This window comes from Pagrus pagrus (genome assembly GCF_965226575.1).
Source record: "Pagrus pagrus genome assembly, chromosome: 20".
Lineage (NCBI taxonomy): Eukaryota > Metazoa > Chordata > Actinopteri > Spariformes > Sparidae > Pagrus > Pagrus pagrus.
The window spans coordinates 3,877,858-3,892,322 of record NC_140207.1 but is presented as its reverse complement, the minus strand read 5'-3'; the positions used below and the strand labels follow the sequence as shown (position 1 = coordinate 3,892,322).

At 44.0% G+C, this 14,465-nt stretch overlaps 1 protein-coding gene across 1 annotated transcript in view; it reads right to left on the bottom strand.

The window, feature by feature from the left end:
• The window catches only part of drosha (drosha ribonuclease III), a 99,372-nt gene that overhangs the window by 21,986 nt on the left and 62,921 nt on the right, over window positions 1–14,465 (bottom strand). The window contains exons 24-25 of the mRNA XM_084339857.1: window positions 9,644–9,688; window positions 5,205–5,362 (exon numbers count right to left, since the gene is read on the bottom strand). Of these exons, the coding sequence (XP_084195983.1) occupies window positions 5,205–5,362; window positions 9,644–9,688 (203 nt within the window). The remainder of the gene's footprint in view (window positions 1–5,204; window positions 5,363–9,643; window positions 9,689–14,465) is intronic.

Sequence of the window (14,465 nt, the reverse complement as noted above, 5' to 3'; positions counted from 1 at the left end):
AAAAATAATCACAGAGCTTCTTAATGAAAAGGCTCTGCCACAACACATGAGAGCGTGAAAGAGCGGAGGTTGGGAGGCGGAGGAGGGGAGGAGGGTGACAGAGGAGGGAAACGGAGGCCGGTGGGAGGCTGAGAGAGCTGCTTGTTCACCCTGCACTTCACTACTGTACATGTGCAGATGCCAGAGAGCATTTGCTGGAGAAGAAGCAGATGGAGAAGGTGTAGTGTGAGCTTTATTCGGGTCCAATCGGTGGAAGAGCCAGAGAGGGGAACAGTGGAGTGACAGAGAGAGGCGAAGGGAGAAAAAAAAGGGGGGAGATGGAGGAGAAAAAAAGACAGATAGAGCGGGTCGTTGCTGTGCGAAGCGTTCACAAAGAGCCGTCCCTTATTCACTTCAACAGCAGAGGCACAATGCGCCAGTAAGGTGGGGGAAATTGAAGTAAAGTGTGGAGCCGAGGTCTTTATTCGCCTTTGACTTTGATCTAAAATACCTTTAACAGCCCCTCTGAAGAGGCGGCGACAAGCTGCCCGCTCCGAAAAGAAGGAGAGCACTCCATTTTTTAAGGCCATTTTTTTTTCTCCCCCCTCTCGGTTCTTAGGGAAATAACGTCGTTGCTTCCACATGCGCATCGCTCGCGCGAGGGGTTGAAATGTGTAATCTGCCGCTACGTTTCTACAAAGTGTGACTGCGGGGCAAAGCGGAGCCGCGGCTGAGGAATCAAACAGTCGGTGACAGCGGAAGAACAATCTGTTGGTAACGTACGACAGGGGCGAATGAGTTTCACGACATCAAAAGATCAATATAAATTCAAAACGGTACTTCAGTATAATGAAATCTCAGGGTCTCTTTTAGCAAAACTGCACTAAACAGAAAATGATTTAAGTGTGTTTTTTCGCTGCAGAGGAGAAATACTGGCTCGGCTTTGAAGTTATAGTACAAATGATATCACATCTTTGGAGACACGGACTAAATAGTCTTAAAAGGCTGTTTTTCTTCTGATAGCAAGTTCGATTAAGTATTTTTTTGAGCACTAGGTTAGTCTTTCGTAGCCTGTCTCGTTCAAAGAATCGTCAGAATTACCTCCGGCTGGTCCGTTTGTTGGTTGGTTTGTCAGCAGGACTACACAAAAAAACTTTCCACGATGGTTGGGATGGAGGACGAGTCTCAGCTCAGAGTCGACCACATTAACTTTTGGTGCAGATCTGGATAAACGACGGTTGAGGACGAGGGACAGATCACAAAATTGTTTTTTCTCACTCGCATTTTTCAACATTTTCGTTAATTTCTTAGGAATTAATGCAAAAGAAAATCACATGTATTAAGGCGGCTGGTATCTATGAGTGAGCAGATCCAAATAAAAATCTATTATTCTTACACAGCACGATGGAGATAATTAAAATCATTATAGAAAATCTCAAGGTTTCACGATTATTATAGTAATTATTATCTGTGACTTCAAGGAATGAAAACAAAAATTGTTTTGTCCCGACAGACATAAAACTTGCTATAAACTTGAAAAATATATATTTCTAAAACACTAACGTGGTCGGATTCAAGACCGTAGAAAAGCAAATGTACATATTGTGATAACCGTCACACCGTGAATGCGGTACAACACTGCAACACTAGCAGTTAGAGGTGGTTTAGACTGATGCAGGCTATTGAGTTTGATATTGGATCAGGCTTCATTGAATTAAAGGGGACCGTTGGGCCTTGGTAGAGGTATGCACTCTACTGAGGAAGGGAAATTTAAGCATCACGTAGCCTGTACGACACATGCAAAACACCAGTACACCTAGTCTAACTGTGAGGTGAACAGCGGTGCAGGTTTCGCAAAATAAAGTGATTAAAAATTACAAATGGCGCAAGAATAATTCCTAATCTGGGTGTAAAATAAAATAACAGAAGCAGAACATACCCAGGAACCACCCATCTCTTTATTTTCCACCTGAAACTTGCTGCCAAACCACCGTGATGGTTCAGAATAAAGCAGCAACCGCGTCTGTGTGTTTCTTAAAAAAATCATTCTTTCAAAATCGAAATAATCCAGAAACGTTGCCTTTCAACTTCGGCCAACCTGACTCCATTTAGTAAAACGATCCTTCCCTGTATGAATGTTTCAAGTGACTGCCCTCAAAGCAGCACAGCGAGGTGTACTTTCATTTAACTCAACTTGAAGAGAGACGGATTCTTTTTCACCAACACTGAAATTCTTGCAACACCCGGCTCTTCCGCTGTGAGAGGAGATAGGAAGCCCGGCGCCTGGGGGCCGCGGCTCTCCATTTCTGCTGTCTGATGGTAGCCTCCGGTCTCGACTGCCTCACAACAGGGTCAACTCGCGTACTTTCTTCTTGCGCTGTCTTCTTCTAGGTCAGCCTGTCCTCCATTTCTGCATAAAGTGATGGGCCAAAGGCCGGCCCGGGTCCTGTCTCCTCATCTGCTGTCTACCTTATTGTCTGACCTTCCCTTTGCGTTATCTGACCTCCTTCTTCTCTCCATCACGCCAGCGTGACCTACTTTCTTTTATAACCTTTGGTCCTTGTGGGCAGCCGTTGCTCAGTTCTAGCTTTCAAGTCAGTCGGCTCTATTTGGGTCAACCTGCCTTTGGCCACTAATGAGCTAATGAACATAAATTACCCTGAAAATATATGAATTATTTCCTTTTCGCTGCAGGAAACATAAAAAATACAATTATGTGAAATAAACAAAGGCGCTAGGTTAAACTCCCACATTACATACAGCGAAGTGAAGCGGCTGGATGTGACGCCAACTTCCAGAACAACATTGGTATCAACCTTGAGTTGGAAAGTCCTCAAAGTAAAGCTCAGCGGGAGACAAACCTCTGGACCTCTAATCGACTTCACTGACCATGAGTGGGGAGAGGTTTGACATTTAAGTGATGGATTAGAAGATACACAGCGGCGTAGTGTATGTGTGAAAGTGTGTACATGATACACACACACACACACACACACACACACACACACACACGGAGCAGTGTCCTTGTGGCAAACCTAAGCAAGCAATTACAGAGAGCAGGCTGCCAATAAGATATCAGAGGTGTGCTGCCAAGGCTAATTTGCTTTAGCTGTCAAACTCACTATTGTGTTGTGTTGTAAAGCTCAGAAGTGAGATAAGCCTCCGCAGCCCTCTCATAATCAGAAAACACCTCAGATTGGAGTGAACGGTGACATTAGTTCATATATTTTCATATGAAAAAATGGCAAACTTTGTCACACTCGCAGTACAACGATGAACGGACAAGGTTACGCCGCAGCCACACAATGACCGCACGACCGAGCCGCACTTCTTTCTCCGAGTCCGAGCAGATGTTTGGAACTTTTACTGGCTATTGAACAAAGTGTCAAAGTGACACCTGGGAGAAAAGAAAAAAAAAAAACACCTTTCACATTTCAGAGCTGAAATCATAACGGCACCGCTGTGAAAGACGGCAATTAACAAGAGCAAACACTGACGAACCGGATACATCACCTCTCCAACCCAACACACTGAAGGACTGTACATTTAGGTCACTTAGTGGACTTACAATAATTACATTTGTCACAAGAAAGAGACCACGACAAATCACCGTCCGTAAAGTAAGAATGAACAAAATGGAAGCAATTTTCAAGCCCTCGTCTGAGCACAGTAGCTGCTATTTGCCAAGGATACCTTAAGTACAGTGAACTTAACATCAGCTTTCCATCGGCGAGAAGATTAAAACTGGCAGCTGTGTTAATTTTTCACAGTTTCAGAGAAAGAAGACATGATTGCAGTGTGGAGGAGGGAAACAAGTATGATTATAGCTATGGAAAATTAAATCAGCCATCTTTGCTCACTACTTATCCTCAAGTTTACTTATCAAACTACAGGTCAGGAAGTTTAACATTAAATCACTGGTTGTCTGATCAGCGTGTCCATGAGAAGCATGTGATTCAAATTCATATCGTGCATATCTCATAGCTACAGTGTGATATATGTCAGCGCAGTATAACGGCTCACCGTTGAGTATATCTAGCATCAGCCTGGCCTGATCGAGGCAAGCTTACGTCCTCGGCAATCGGTATCCATTTAAGTTTAGTTGGGTGGGGTTAGATGATGGGGGAAATACTCCAACTAAGTGTTGCAGTTCGATGCAAGTTTGAGAGCAATGCAGATGAAATAAACATGAAAATTAACTTTAAGTCTATTATTTGATAACGTAAAGAATTTGTATAGTAGGGGAGGGGCAAAACATCGATACGGCAATCTCAATACTCCAAATACTGATGCATGACAGACTGAGAAGTACTCAGTAAGCCATAGTTGTATCCTTTCTTTAAATATTTTAACTCCAAAACTGTTCTGGTTTCTAGCAGTTCGATGTTTTTGCTAATTTATGGGTATTTTACTTTTTTTAATGACGACACATGGACGAGTTGCAGTCAGTGCGTGTGATAAAGAGGAACTAAGCTGAGACTTTATCCATCTTTTCATCTCAATGCGGTGAATACATTGATATTTCCTACACTTTACCTTTAACAGGTATTTTGATAGGAAGAAAATAAAAACGTCCATGTTGAACTCTGGCTTAATGAAATCTGGATGAAAGAGAAAAAAACATAATTATTTCAGTGAGAATGGAGGAATTCACTTCACGAGAGAAAATAATCTCTCAGATAGGAGACGTGGCTGCAATAAATGAAAAAGATGTATTTCAAACCTTCAATCTTGGACAACTCAGTGAATCAAAAAGCACATTTCCCATGAGGCAGTGGGGGTTATGGCCTCACTGGTACAGGCAGACTACAGATACCCTTGGATTAGGCACCGGGCCAAGAAAACTGTGAAAGAGGCATCTTTCACCGCGGTGCTGTGAATGTGACATCACTTGTTATAAAGGCAGTCTTAGTGTCTGCCGGAGAATGTATGCGCTGCAGGGGGTAAACATAATGATGATGTGGGAGGAGGCGGCTGCCGCATTCACATCAGAAACAACAATTTAAAATGCTCGACGTATGATAAACTCCCAGCATCTCCGATCATATTATATATTATAATGCTTCATGCCTCATGCCTCATCACCTCTGAAGGGAACAGCAGACAAAGTCGGGGCTAGGTCTGCAGCATCCTTGCAAATTACATCTGGCTGACTGGCGCCTCACTTTGCATTTTAATTGGCTGTAACGCCATTATCAACAAACAAACGCTGACCGCATACTCACAGGGTGAGGTGGTTGAAGCCCACGGTCCTCAAGGTGAAGGCTCTGGCCAGAAGACGCACGTGTGTGAACAGAACGCCGATAGAGTCCTCAAAGCTGGTGAGTTTCTGGAGGACCGGTGACGTCTCGATGAGCTGCCTGTCCGTCTGAGGCTCCTGGACCTGACGAGGAGAAGGAAGGTGATTTGGTAACAAAAACATGGGCGTGCAAAGAAGAGAAAACTTTGATTTACTTCAGTCTAGTATTTTCTCATAGTTTGGAATTGGAGTCTTTTGATCCGATGAGGGGAAATCTTGGCGCCCAGACACACCAAACCGACTTCAAAGCTCAAGATGACGTCCTCATGTCTCGTTTTGTCCACAACCCAAAGACAATCAGTTTACTGTCATGGAGGAGTAAAGAAACCGTTGTCTGCCTCTGCGTACCAGTTTCAGTTGTTGTTCCTGGCCTTTGACTTTTGGACAGAAGATATTTGTGTGAAGCTTTGTCAGAATTATAATATGAATTGTTGAGTAATGGCCAAAAATGTATTTTGTGAGGTCACGGTGACCTTTGACCAATATATTCTGATCAGTTCAACCATGAATCTAAAGTGGATGTTGTCAAATTTGAAGACGTTTCTTTCAAGGCTGGTTTCTGAGATATGGCGTTAACAAGAATGGGACGCCGTGATCTTGACCTCTGACCACCAAAATCTAACGAGGTCATCCTTGAGTCCGAGCGGACGTTTGCTCTAAATTTGACGAAATTTCCTCACGGCTCAAAGAATGGGTCGGACAAACCGACAACCCGAAAACATAGCCATAGCTATCGCTATCGTGGAGGCATAAACGATCCTCAAACAGAATAAACAACTAATCGATTGTTTGATTAATCATTGCAGCTCTACATCCAGCATCAGTGGCATTAATGCAGATGGTTTTGGGAATCGTATATGGATGCAGTGTCCACATACTTTTGTCCATGTGGTGTGATTTGTGGAATGAGTAGTAAATATTTTCACCATGAACTATTTGTGATAAACATGAACTTAAAAATGGATGTCACAACCTTAATTTAAATGTGTAACACAGCGCAGCAGCCTCTGCAGCCGTAATGATCATTTGTTTCTGCATAATTTAAAACATCTCGTTTGTTTTCAGTGCTGTTCATTGTAATTTACTTCATTAAATGATTTGGGTTTTTTTTTTTTTTTTGGGGTCACTTAATTGTGTTGTTTTCCTTTGTGTATATTTTTTTTTTTGCAAATGTGTTAGATGTACTCATCCATGACAGAATAAAAACAACACCGAAAATGAGAAGAAGCAACAGCGAAGGACAGAATCTCAATACTCAAAATAGCAAAAAAAATGCGCCCAGTAACAACCAGCGTGACCGCTTCAAGGATCCTCAAATCAGACACGCACACACCACAAAAAAAACACAAACCCTCTACTTGCTCAATGGAATCGTTCCGCATAAGAGTGTCAAATAAATCCCCTAAATGAAATGAACCTCTACAGTATGCGCTGCTTGAGGGCCTGTTTAGAGTGTGTGTTTTTTACTCCGCCTCAAAACAAACTCAGATGATCTGCAGCAGATGGAAATCTCTTCGTCATTAAGTTTTTAAGTCAAACAGCTCGCTTTTTTTCCTCCCTCTCTCTGAATCTGGTGACTCAAACGGTCAATTAATATCTCCGCTGAAGCGGTCGCACGGTTTAGTTGCTTGTTCCAAAGCGGGCTGTATCAGAGACTCCCCGGCCTCACGACTTTGATAAGTCTTGAAAGAAAGGTTGCTGGTTGAGAAACATCGCTGCAGATTGTGCTCTTAATATCGGTTTTAAGGTGCTCGGTGAGTTCAAAGGTAGACGGGTTCGTGAAAACAAGCTTCTTGTTTTAAATGCAGGAGTTGCTCAAGTCTGTGGTCATTTAAAAAAAAATAAAATGCTCAGAAAATATGTGCATGCATGTTTGTTGAATCAAGAGATATCTCCTTATGGCTGCATTAATTAGGCTGCTAGAAACATCTAATTGGTCTCTGCGTGGTACGACTGTAAGCTTGACCGAGACATCTTTTCCAAAGAAAAAGAAAACATCGAGCCACATAATTTCATGCGGACATTCAAAGGAGAGCTAAAGCACATTCAATTGACCGTTTTAGCCGGTATAAAAGCGTCTTTTTTTAAAAGAACCTGCATTCAAGGCTCTCCAGGGGAAGACGGACACTTCTCTTCATTTTCCAGCATCTATTTTGTGTTTTCATGAAGAAATGACAAGTAAACAGCTTTCTCAAAGTCCCCATGTCAAGCCAGCACGTAGAGCTGAGATGTATTTTTAAACTCAGTCTTTTAATTGGAGTGCCGCCAGTAATGTCATGGTTCCATCTTCCAATATGTCCTAAGAAACATTTCATTCCAGTCCTTTTTCCCTCTGTTAATTAAGGAAAGGCGTTTAAATGTCATGCATCACAACTAACGGCATCTGACGAGTTCAGCACTCATAGGCGCTAGCTATCCTTCAGGGGGAATGGCCAGCAGCAAGGCTTCAAACGAAGTGAAGAGAGGAGGAAAAAAAAAAAAATCAACAGCAGTTGTGAAAAAAAAAAGAAAAAAAAAACACGTTTGAAATGGCTTCAAAGCATCACTTTCAGCTCAGTCCAGGCAGAAAGCAGAATCAGAGCCGAGGTCTTTTGAGGCCCAAAAAGCCTGACACTCGTGTATCTCCCCAATAAACCAGAGGAAAAATGTTGAAATCCCGACTCGACGTAAATGACGTTCTGCTAAATTATTCTGGAGAGCCGGGGGTGATGATGCGCTGGTGCGAATATGGCGAACACGAAAGACATAAAGATGTGCCTCGAAGCGTTCCACCGCGCTCTGTCGGGCACGACGGTGGCGAGGCTAATGCATGCATGCGGGTGAACGCATAATTACCCACGCCATGGCGAGCTGCCATTGCCATCCAATCAAATCTCATTAAGGCGAGCTCCTCTTTCACCTCTGTGTTGTCATCCTCGTCTTGGTGGGCAGCGGAGGGGGGCTGACACCGTGTTACCTCTCTGCAGACGTATTGGGCATCATTTTCCAGCCTAAACTCCAAGGAGCCTCCATCAATTATGGACTAAAGAATTTAATAAATAATGAGGGGAGAGATTTTTTTTTTTATTGTTGTTGTGTGAACCTTCTTGGATATCATCATCTGAAGACAAAAGGTCAGGATGCGATCAAGCAACCAAGAGGTTGGCACAATTTAACAGGCGTTACCCCACTGGCAGGGGACCACCCAGAGGAAACCTCAGCCACGCGCAGTGTGTGGTAATGAGGCAAACCGCTCTGAAGCGGCTAATGACTACTCATGCAGCACTCTGTGGTGGTTCCTCCTCGCAACACAAAGCGGTTGTAGGGCTGACCCCGGGGCTCCACCCTAACCGGGGTGCCTGCCGCTGGGGCCTCCGCTGTGCAACTCAGCGGGAAAAAACAGACTGCTGGATACAGCCGGGGTTTTTTTTTAAGAGAGTTGACGAGCTCAAATAAAAACATCCAGCTCTGTGGAGCTTCTTTGGGATGAAAAAAAAAAAGGGTGAGGAGGTTTAAACACATATATACATATAGAAATGCGATGTTATTTTGTTTTGCGAATGTACACACGAAGGCGCAGACCTCATGCGCATGCCGGGAGATGAAGAGAATAAACTGCTTAAAGACGAGTCTCGGCATACACACAAAGAGACACTTTCTCCACACAAACACATCAGAGAGAAGGATGCCTGACGGTCCCTGGAGGCCCCATGTGATTCGGGACTGTAATCCTGTTATGGCATCTTTGATCTCTTCTTCCAAATCCTAATTTCAAACAAACACTGTTGACATGTTCAATGTTTCTGGGCAGATCATGCAAAAGCAACGAACGGCACAACAGAAGGAGAGAGAGGCAGAGAGAGAGAGAGAGAGAGATAGATGATGAAGGAGAAGGGGAGAATGGAGCGGCGGAGAAAGAGGAGAGAAAAGGAGCAACGGCGAGGAGGAAGAGAGGGTGAGTGAATGAAAAAGCGGATTAGGGTCTCGACCAAAATGGAGAGCAGCGAGCAGAACAATGCAGACTAGTTGAAGGCTACCGGGGGCCTTGTGACAGCTATAAAGCACTCAGTCAGCCTCAGGCAAAATAACTAACAGCTTGCCCACCTCTGTTAGCAACACACACACACACACACACACACACACACACACACACACACACACACACACACACACACACACACACACACACACACACACACACACACACACACACACACACACACACACACACACACACACACACACACACACAGAGGAAAAACATACATTCGGGCTGGAAAACTTCAAAGATGGGAGAACGCTTTTGTGTCTTGGGGGTGAGGTGAGTTTTTAATGAGAGGCACCTAGCCAAAATAAACATCAATAATAAAACATTTTTCAACCAACCTGCAGGGGGTGTGATGGGTAGTGCAGCCAGACCTCCCGTAGATTCTGAAAAGACAGAGAAGAAGAGGGGGGGCGAGAGAGAGAGAGAGACGAGCAGTCAGACGAAAGAGATTACAGCGTGAGGGTCATCCGAGTTTAAATAAATATCAGTCTAACAGAAATAAACATGAGAATAAATCACACATTTTGGAATGAAGAGAAATAAATACATCCTGCGTAATATTCAGAAAGGATGTGCTTCAACAAACAATAATGATCTGAGCATCCACACCGATGAACCATGAACAGAAAGTGCTGCGTCCACCTGTTACCACTGTATGTTACACTGGGCTGCTGCAGCGAGGACACAGCCTCCATACATGCTCTACCAAGTCAGCTACAGCGGCGCCAAGCACTGGCTGCATGCTCCAGCTGTGTCCACCTGTTACTGCTGTACGTTACACAGAGGAACAACCACCCAAAAAGCTAGAAGGCAGTCTTTTAGAGTTTCCATCCCTCATACTTTTTGAGTAATTATACTGGTGATCTTCAGTAAAGACCAAACAAACTCAGAGAGTGTTCGGCGGCATGTCTCACTTGAAAATAGCTTCAGTGCGATGTGTGATTTCCAGTCCAGTGTGAACATTTAATAAGTTGTATAAATGACCACTGAGTTATTAGAGGAGAGCATCTGAGAGTGTTTGCTAAATGCCATCAATTAGCCTGCATAAAAGAGGTCAGCTACAGTTAGAAACCGATATTATAATCACTCCTGCAACATTATTTTGTTGAAAAATATCCACAAAATCCAGCAAATTGATGATCCTGTGAATTAAGATTGATTTTTGTTCATTTGCTGTGACTGTTTCTGTCGTTCATCAAATCGCTCTGAAAGTGATCCCCGACCAAATCCATCGGTGTTGTCGTTGTCCGCCATTCGCTTTAGTTAAAAAGACTTAAATAGACCAAAAAAAAACTGGAGAGCTTAGTCAAGAGCCACAGGTAAGATTGTTAATCCTCCACAACTGATGTGTATGGATGTGTAGGATAAAAGACCGGGGAATGCATTGTGTATTCGACCCACCAGCTATAAACTGCGCTGGATAAAATACTATCCAAACGATGAGTGTAGTTAACGAGGAGCATGGCTCCCTTGGGCTCCCATTAACTATGCACGTCCTGGTTAACCATGTTTATTAAAGCTGCAGTCATTGATTTCTTTTGGCCACTTGGCGTCAGTGGAACAAGCTGTAAACACAATATTGACATATTGTTGCAGTCATGTTCCTAGAAAAACATTTTGTTTGTTTTTTCTTCACTTTTCTTGTTGCTTAATTGTCTGTCACTGCTTATAAGTGTTAAAAAAAAATGGTACATTTAAACATTACTGCATTAAACAATATATTTAAGAGCCAGCTCTATAGTTTGCAGTTTAACCTTTAATATCAAATAATCTTTATAATATCCTAATAATATTTTAGGTGGATTAATTTATTTGTAAAGCACTTTAACCACCCTAACTTTATCTTTTTAAACAATTTCTGGTTCTGGTGATGTGATTTATATTTCGTGCTGTACAACCAATGTGAAAAGTCAAGCCTCTGTTGTGCTTTCTGCTAACTCCTGAGGGATATGTCTTCTCTCCTTTGCAGCTAAACACTCCACTATGTTCATTAGCTGGTCGCTAGATCGTCTGTCTGCCATAAGGTGCCGAGCAGACGCGTGTAAAGTAGCTTTTTAACAGCTTTTCTTGCCGCCTGCGCCGGCTGGAAATGAATTAAAGACAGCGATAAGAGTGAATTAAAACAAAATTGCTATCGTAAAAACCAAAACAATGGCTGAAAGGTGCTAAAATGTTAAAATGCTGTGCCTTTATTGGTGGTGATACACCAACAGAAGCGACAACGCACTCCAAAAATCAGAAATAATAATTAATTTAACACTGAAAGATTGATTCTGTGGTGGGCGAAACAATCTGAGATGGTGACAATGCACCACAGATGTCAGGAACACTCATTTCTGAGGCCAAGTGCTCTCAGGTGCCATCAGCAGCCATAATGGGGGGCGTTAAAATAGCAGCAAATGAGTCGGCATCTCATTTTCAGACCAAGAGGTCTGTATATCGACCACCCACTGGGGAGTGAGGTGGGAGGCGGGTGTGTGGATGTGAGCGCAAGGCGAGGGGTGTTGTGGTTGGAGGGGTTGGTGGGATTTGGCTTGTGAGAGGTGTGTTGTCTCTGGAGACAACACACGTTGACAGGGGCTGGACTCCTTGTGCCTCCCCTGCCTGTGGAGAGAAATATGTGCTAGATCAACATGTTTCCTCAACCCTGCTCTGTAGTAACCAGACGAGATCGAATGGTAGAGAGACAGAGGCTCAGAAATAGATAGCAGGAAGAGAGAGAGAGAGAGAGGGAGTATAAGCTGTGGCTCAAGTTGTTGCCAAGGACAACGGCAGTCAGAAGCAGTGTTGGGCCTGGGGTCTAATGTTAGGTGAGTCATAGCGGTGATAGAGATGTGGCGAGGGCCTCTAAAGTACAGTATCACTCAGGTGTTTAAAAGGTTCAAGGAGATAAACCTTTAAAATGCGTCTCTAGCCTACGGGGGGGTTGTGTGTGTGGTCAGCGGCATCGAATGGGCGCCTCATCTCCTCTACCCACCCAGCTGGCAACCCATCGCCTTGAGCAGCCGATGAAAAATTCATGAAAGTGGTCAATACGTTTGAGCAAATGCTTCCTTTCGGTTGCTTGTCTCTTAGCCTGGGACTGGAGTCGAAAAGCACTAAGTACATAGCAGGTATCAAGTCAACACGGAGCCTGCCTGTGAATACAACATGGGTTCTTGGCTGTGGAGGATGGCATCGCTTGAAGGAAAGTCAATACCACCGGCTAATGGATCGCATGCTTTTTTTTTTTTTTTTTGACGTAGCGTTTTTGCAGCCACACAAATTGCTGTAAAATACACACGAAAGCGATGCATCTCAAACGCAGGACAAGCGTGCAGAACATGAGGAGGAAAACACCGAAAAAGGCATAAAAAACTAATACAGAAAGTGAAGTACGCACAAGTTGCTTTGGCGTGCGATCGTGGCTTATGATTAAAATCCGTCCACAGGGCGCACACGATCCGCCCACATGCTGTATATAGACCCGAACAGCTAATGTTTCAATTACAGCCATTGCGAAGACAAGGCAGACAATGATTAAGCCGGCATCGAGTGGGGATTTAAGAATAACAACAGGTTTTTTTTCTCCCTACTCTCTCTCTCTTTCCCAGCACGAGGAAGGTATAATTACTGGGGGCACAAATCATCATGTGCAGCAGCTGAATCACAGCCATTTGGAGGATGGAGCTCTTGTGCTACAAACAGAAAAAAAGAGAGAAAGAAAAAACATATGCAAACATGTTTATTTGAATGTCAACGGCCTACCCATAATGAGAGCTGAAATTAAAAGGCAAGAGGAAAAAAGCAACTTGGTGAAGCCGCCTATGATCTCCGTTTAAAGGTGGGCTTCAATCGGCGCAGCCGCAACCCACGGGGGAGACGAGACGCAGGCTCGGTCTTGCAAAGACTAAGGGCTCGCAAGCCAACCGTGAATAGGCAACACCGCTATAACCCGCTGCCCACACACGCTCCCCTAACCCCACACACCCCTGGGAATGTTGGCCATCCATGATTGGGACATAATGGTGCTCTTCTCCGACAAGGTCCAATGCTCCTTGACAAATTGGTCTCTAGCTACAGGCTGCCAATCAATCCATCAAACGTAGTAGTGCAGCAGGGAGATCAATAGGAGATAGCGTCGCTGATCAATACCAACATAAAAGCGGCTCTAAGTCCAAAACGGAGGCTTCCTTCAGTGAATGGTCAAGGTGATCTTCCAATATGGGAAAACTGATGCTGACTCTTCGGTGAAGTCTACCATGCGATTCACGGCGGAGGTGAACTTTCCACAGTTCCTGCGAGTGTGGGCAGCGGAGTGTATGTGAATGGAGAACAGACCTGTGTCAATGTGCACACACAGTCATTCTCCGAGCTATTGCCAAACCAAGGACGCAGCAGAAAAGACTTGCGCTCAGAAAAATTAACTGTAGTTTTCATTAAACAAAGAATAAAAATAGTAAAAGAATATGAACAGAGCGGGACATTGAGACGCTGAAGGGTGTAAAGTAGCTCAGTGAAAACAGTGGAGTGTATGTTTGTGACATAGAGACTCAGAGAGACTCGTGCCCAGTGGATGCTCCTCAAAAAAAAAATAAAGCACATGATCTGTCTTAATGCAGCTTGAATGCTCCTAACAGAGACAAGGGGTTACTGCTGCTGCAAGCCACTGAAGTGGCCTCAGTGTGGAGGGAGTCGTCAGCCAGCCTTTCACCCGTACGAGCATGTAAGCCTAGCACACTCTACTGGCGTACCAAGAGACCATAATAATATCAGAGTAGGTAATGATTATCAAATACAGTTAAAAACCTGATTTATGGGGCCATTCAATTCAGAATACATACCAGAAGTGTTAACATCAAAATGGGGAGAATAAGGGGTGAAAGATTTTGATCGTTTTATGCCATTTTCTGCTCGAGGCAAGCTGCTAAAACCCTTTCTGGCACTGCACCCAGAAGTGAGGGAGGTAGGGAGAAGGCTGCAATGCCACACTACTAAAAAGCAACAGTGCCAGGGTGACCATCTCAGTTGTCACAGCAACCTTTGTCACATTTGGCGTCTGAGTGCTTGTGCGGTTGGTGTTAATAAAAGCCAACAGATTAGCCTGTGGGCAACCAGTGAGATCATCATTATGGTGATTGCTCCTCAAAAGAGGCACTTCCCCCAGGACAGCTCAGTCGC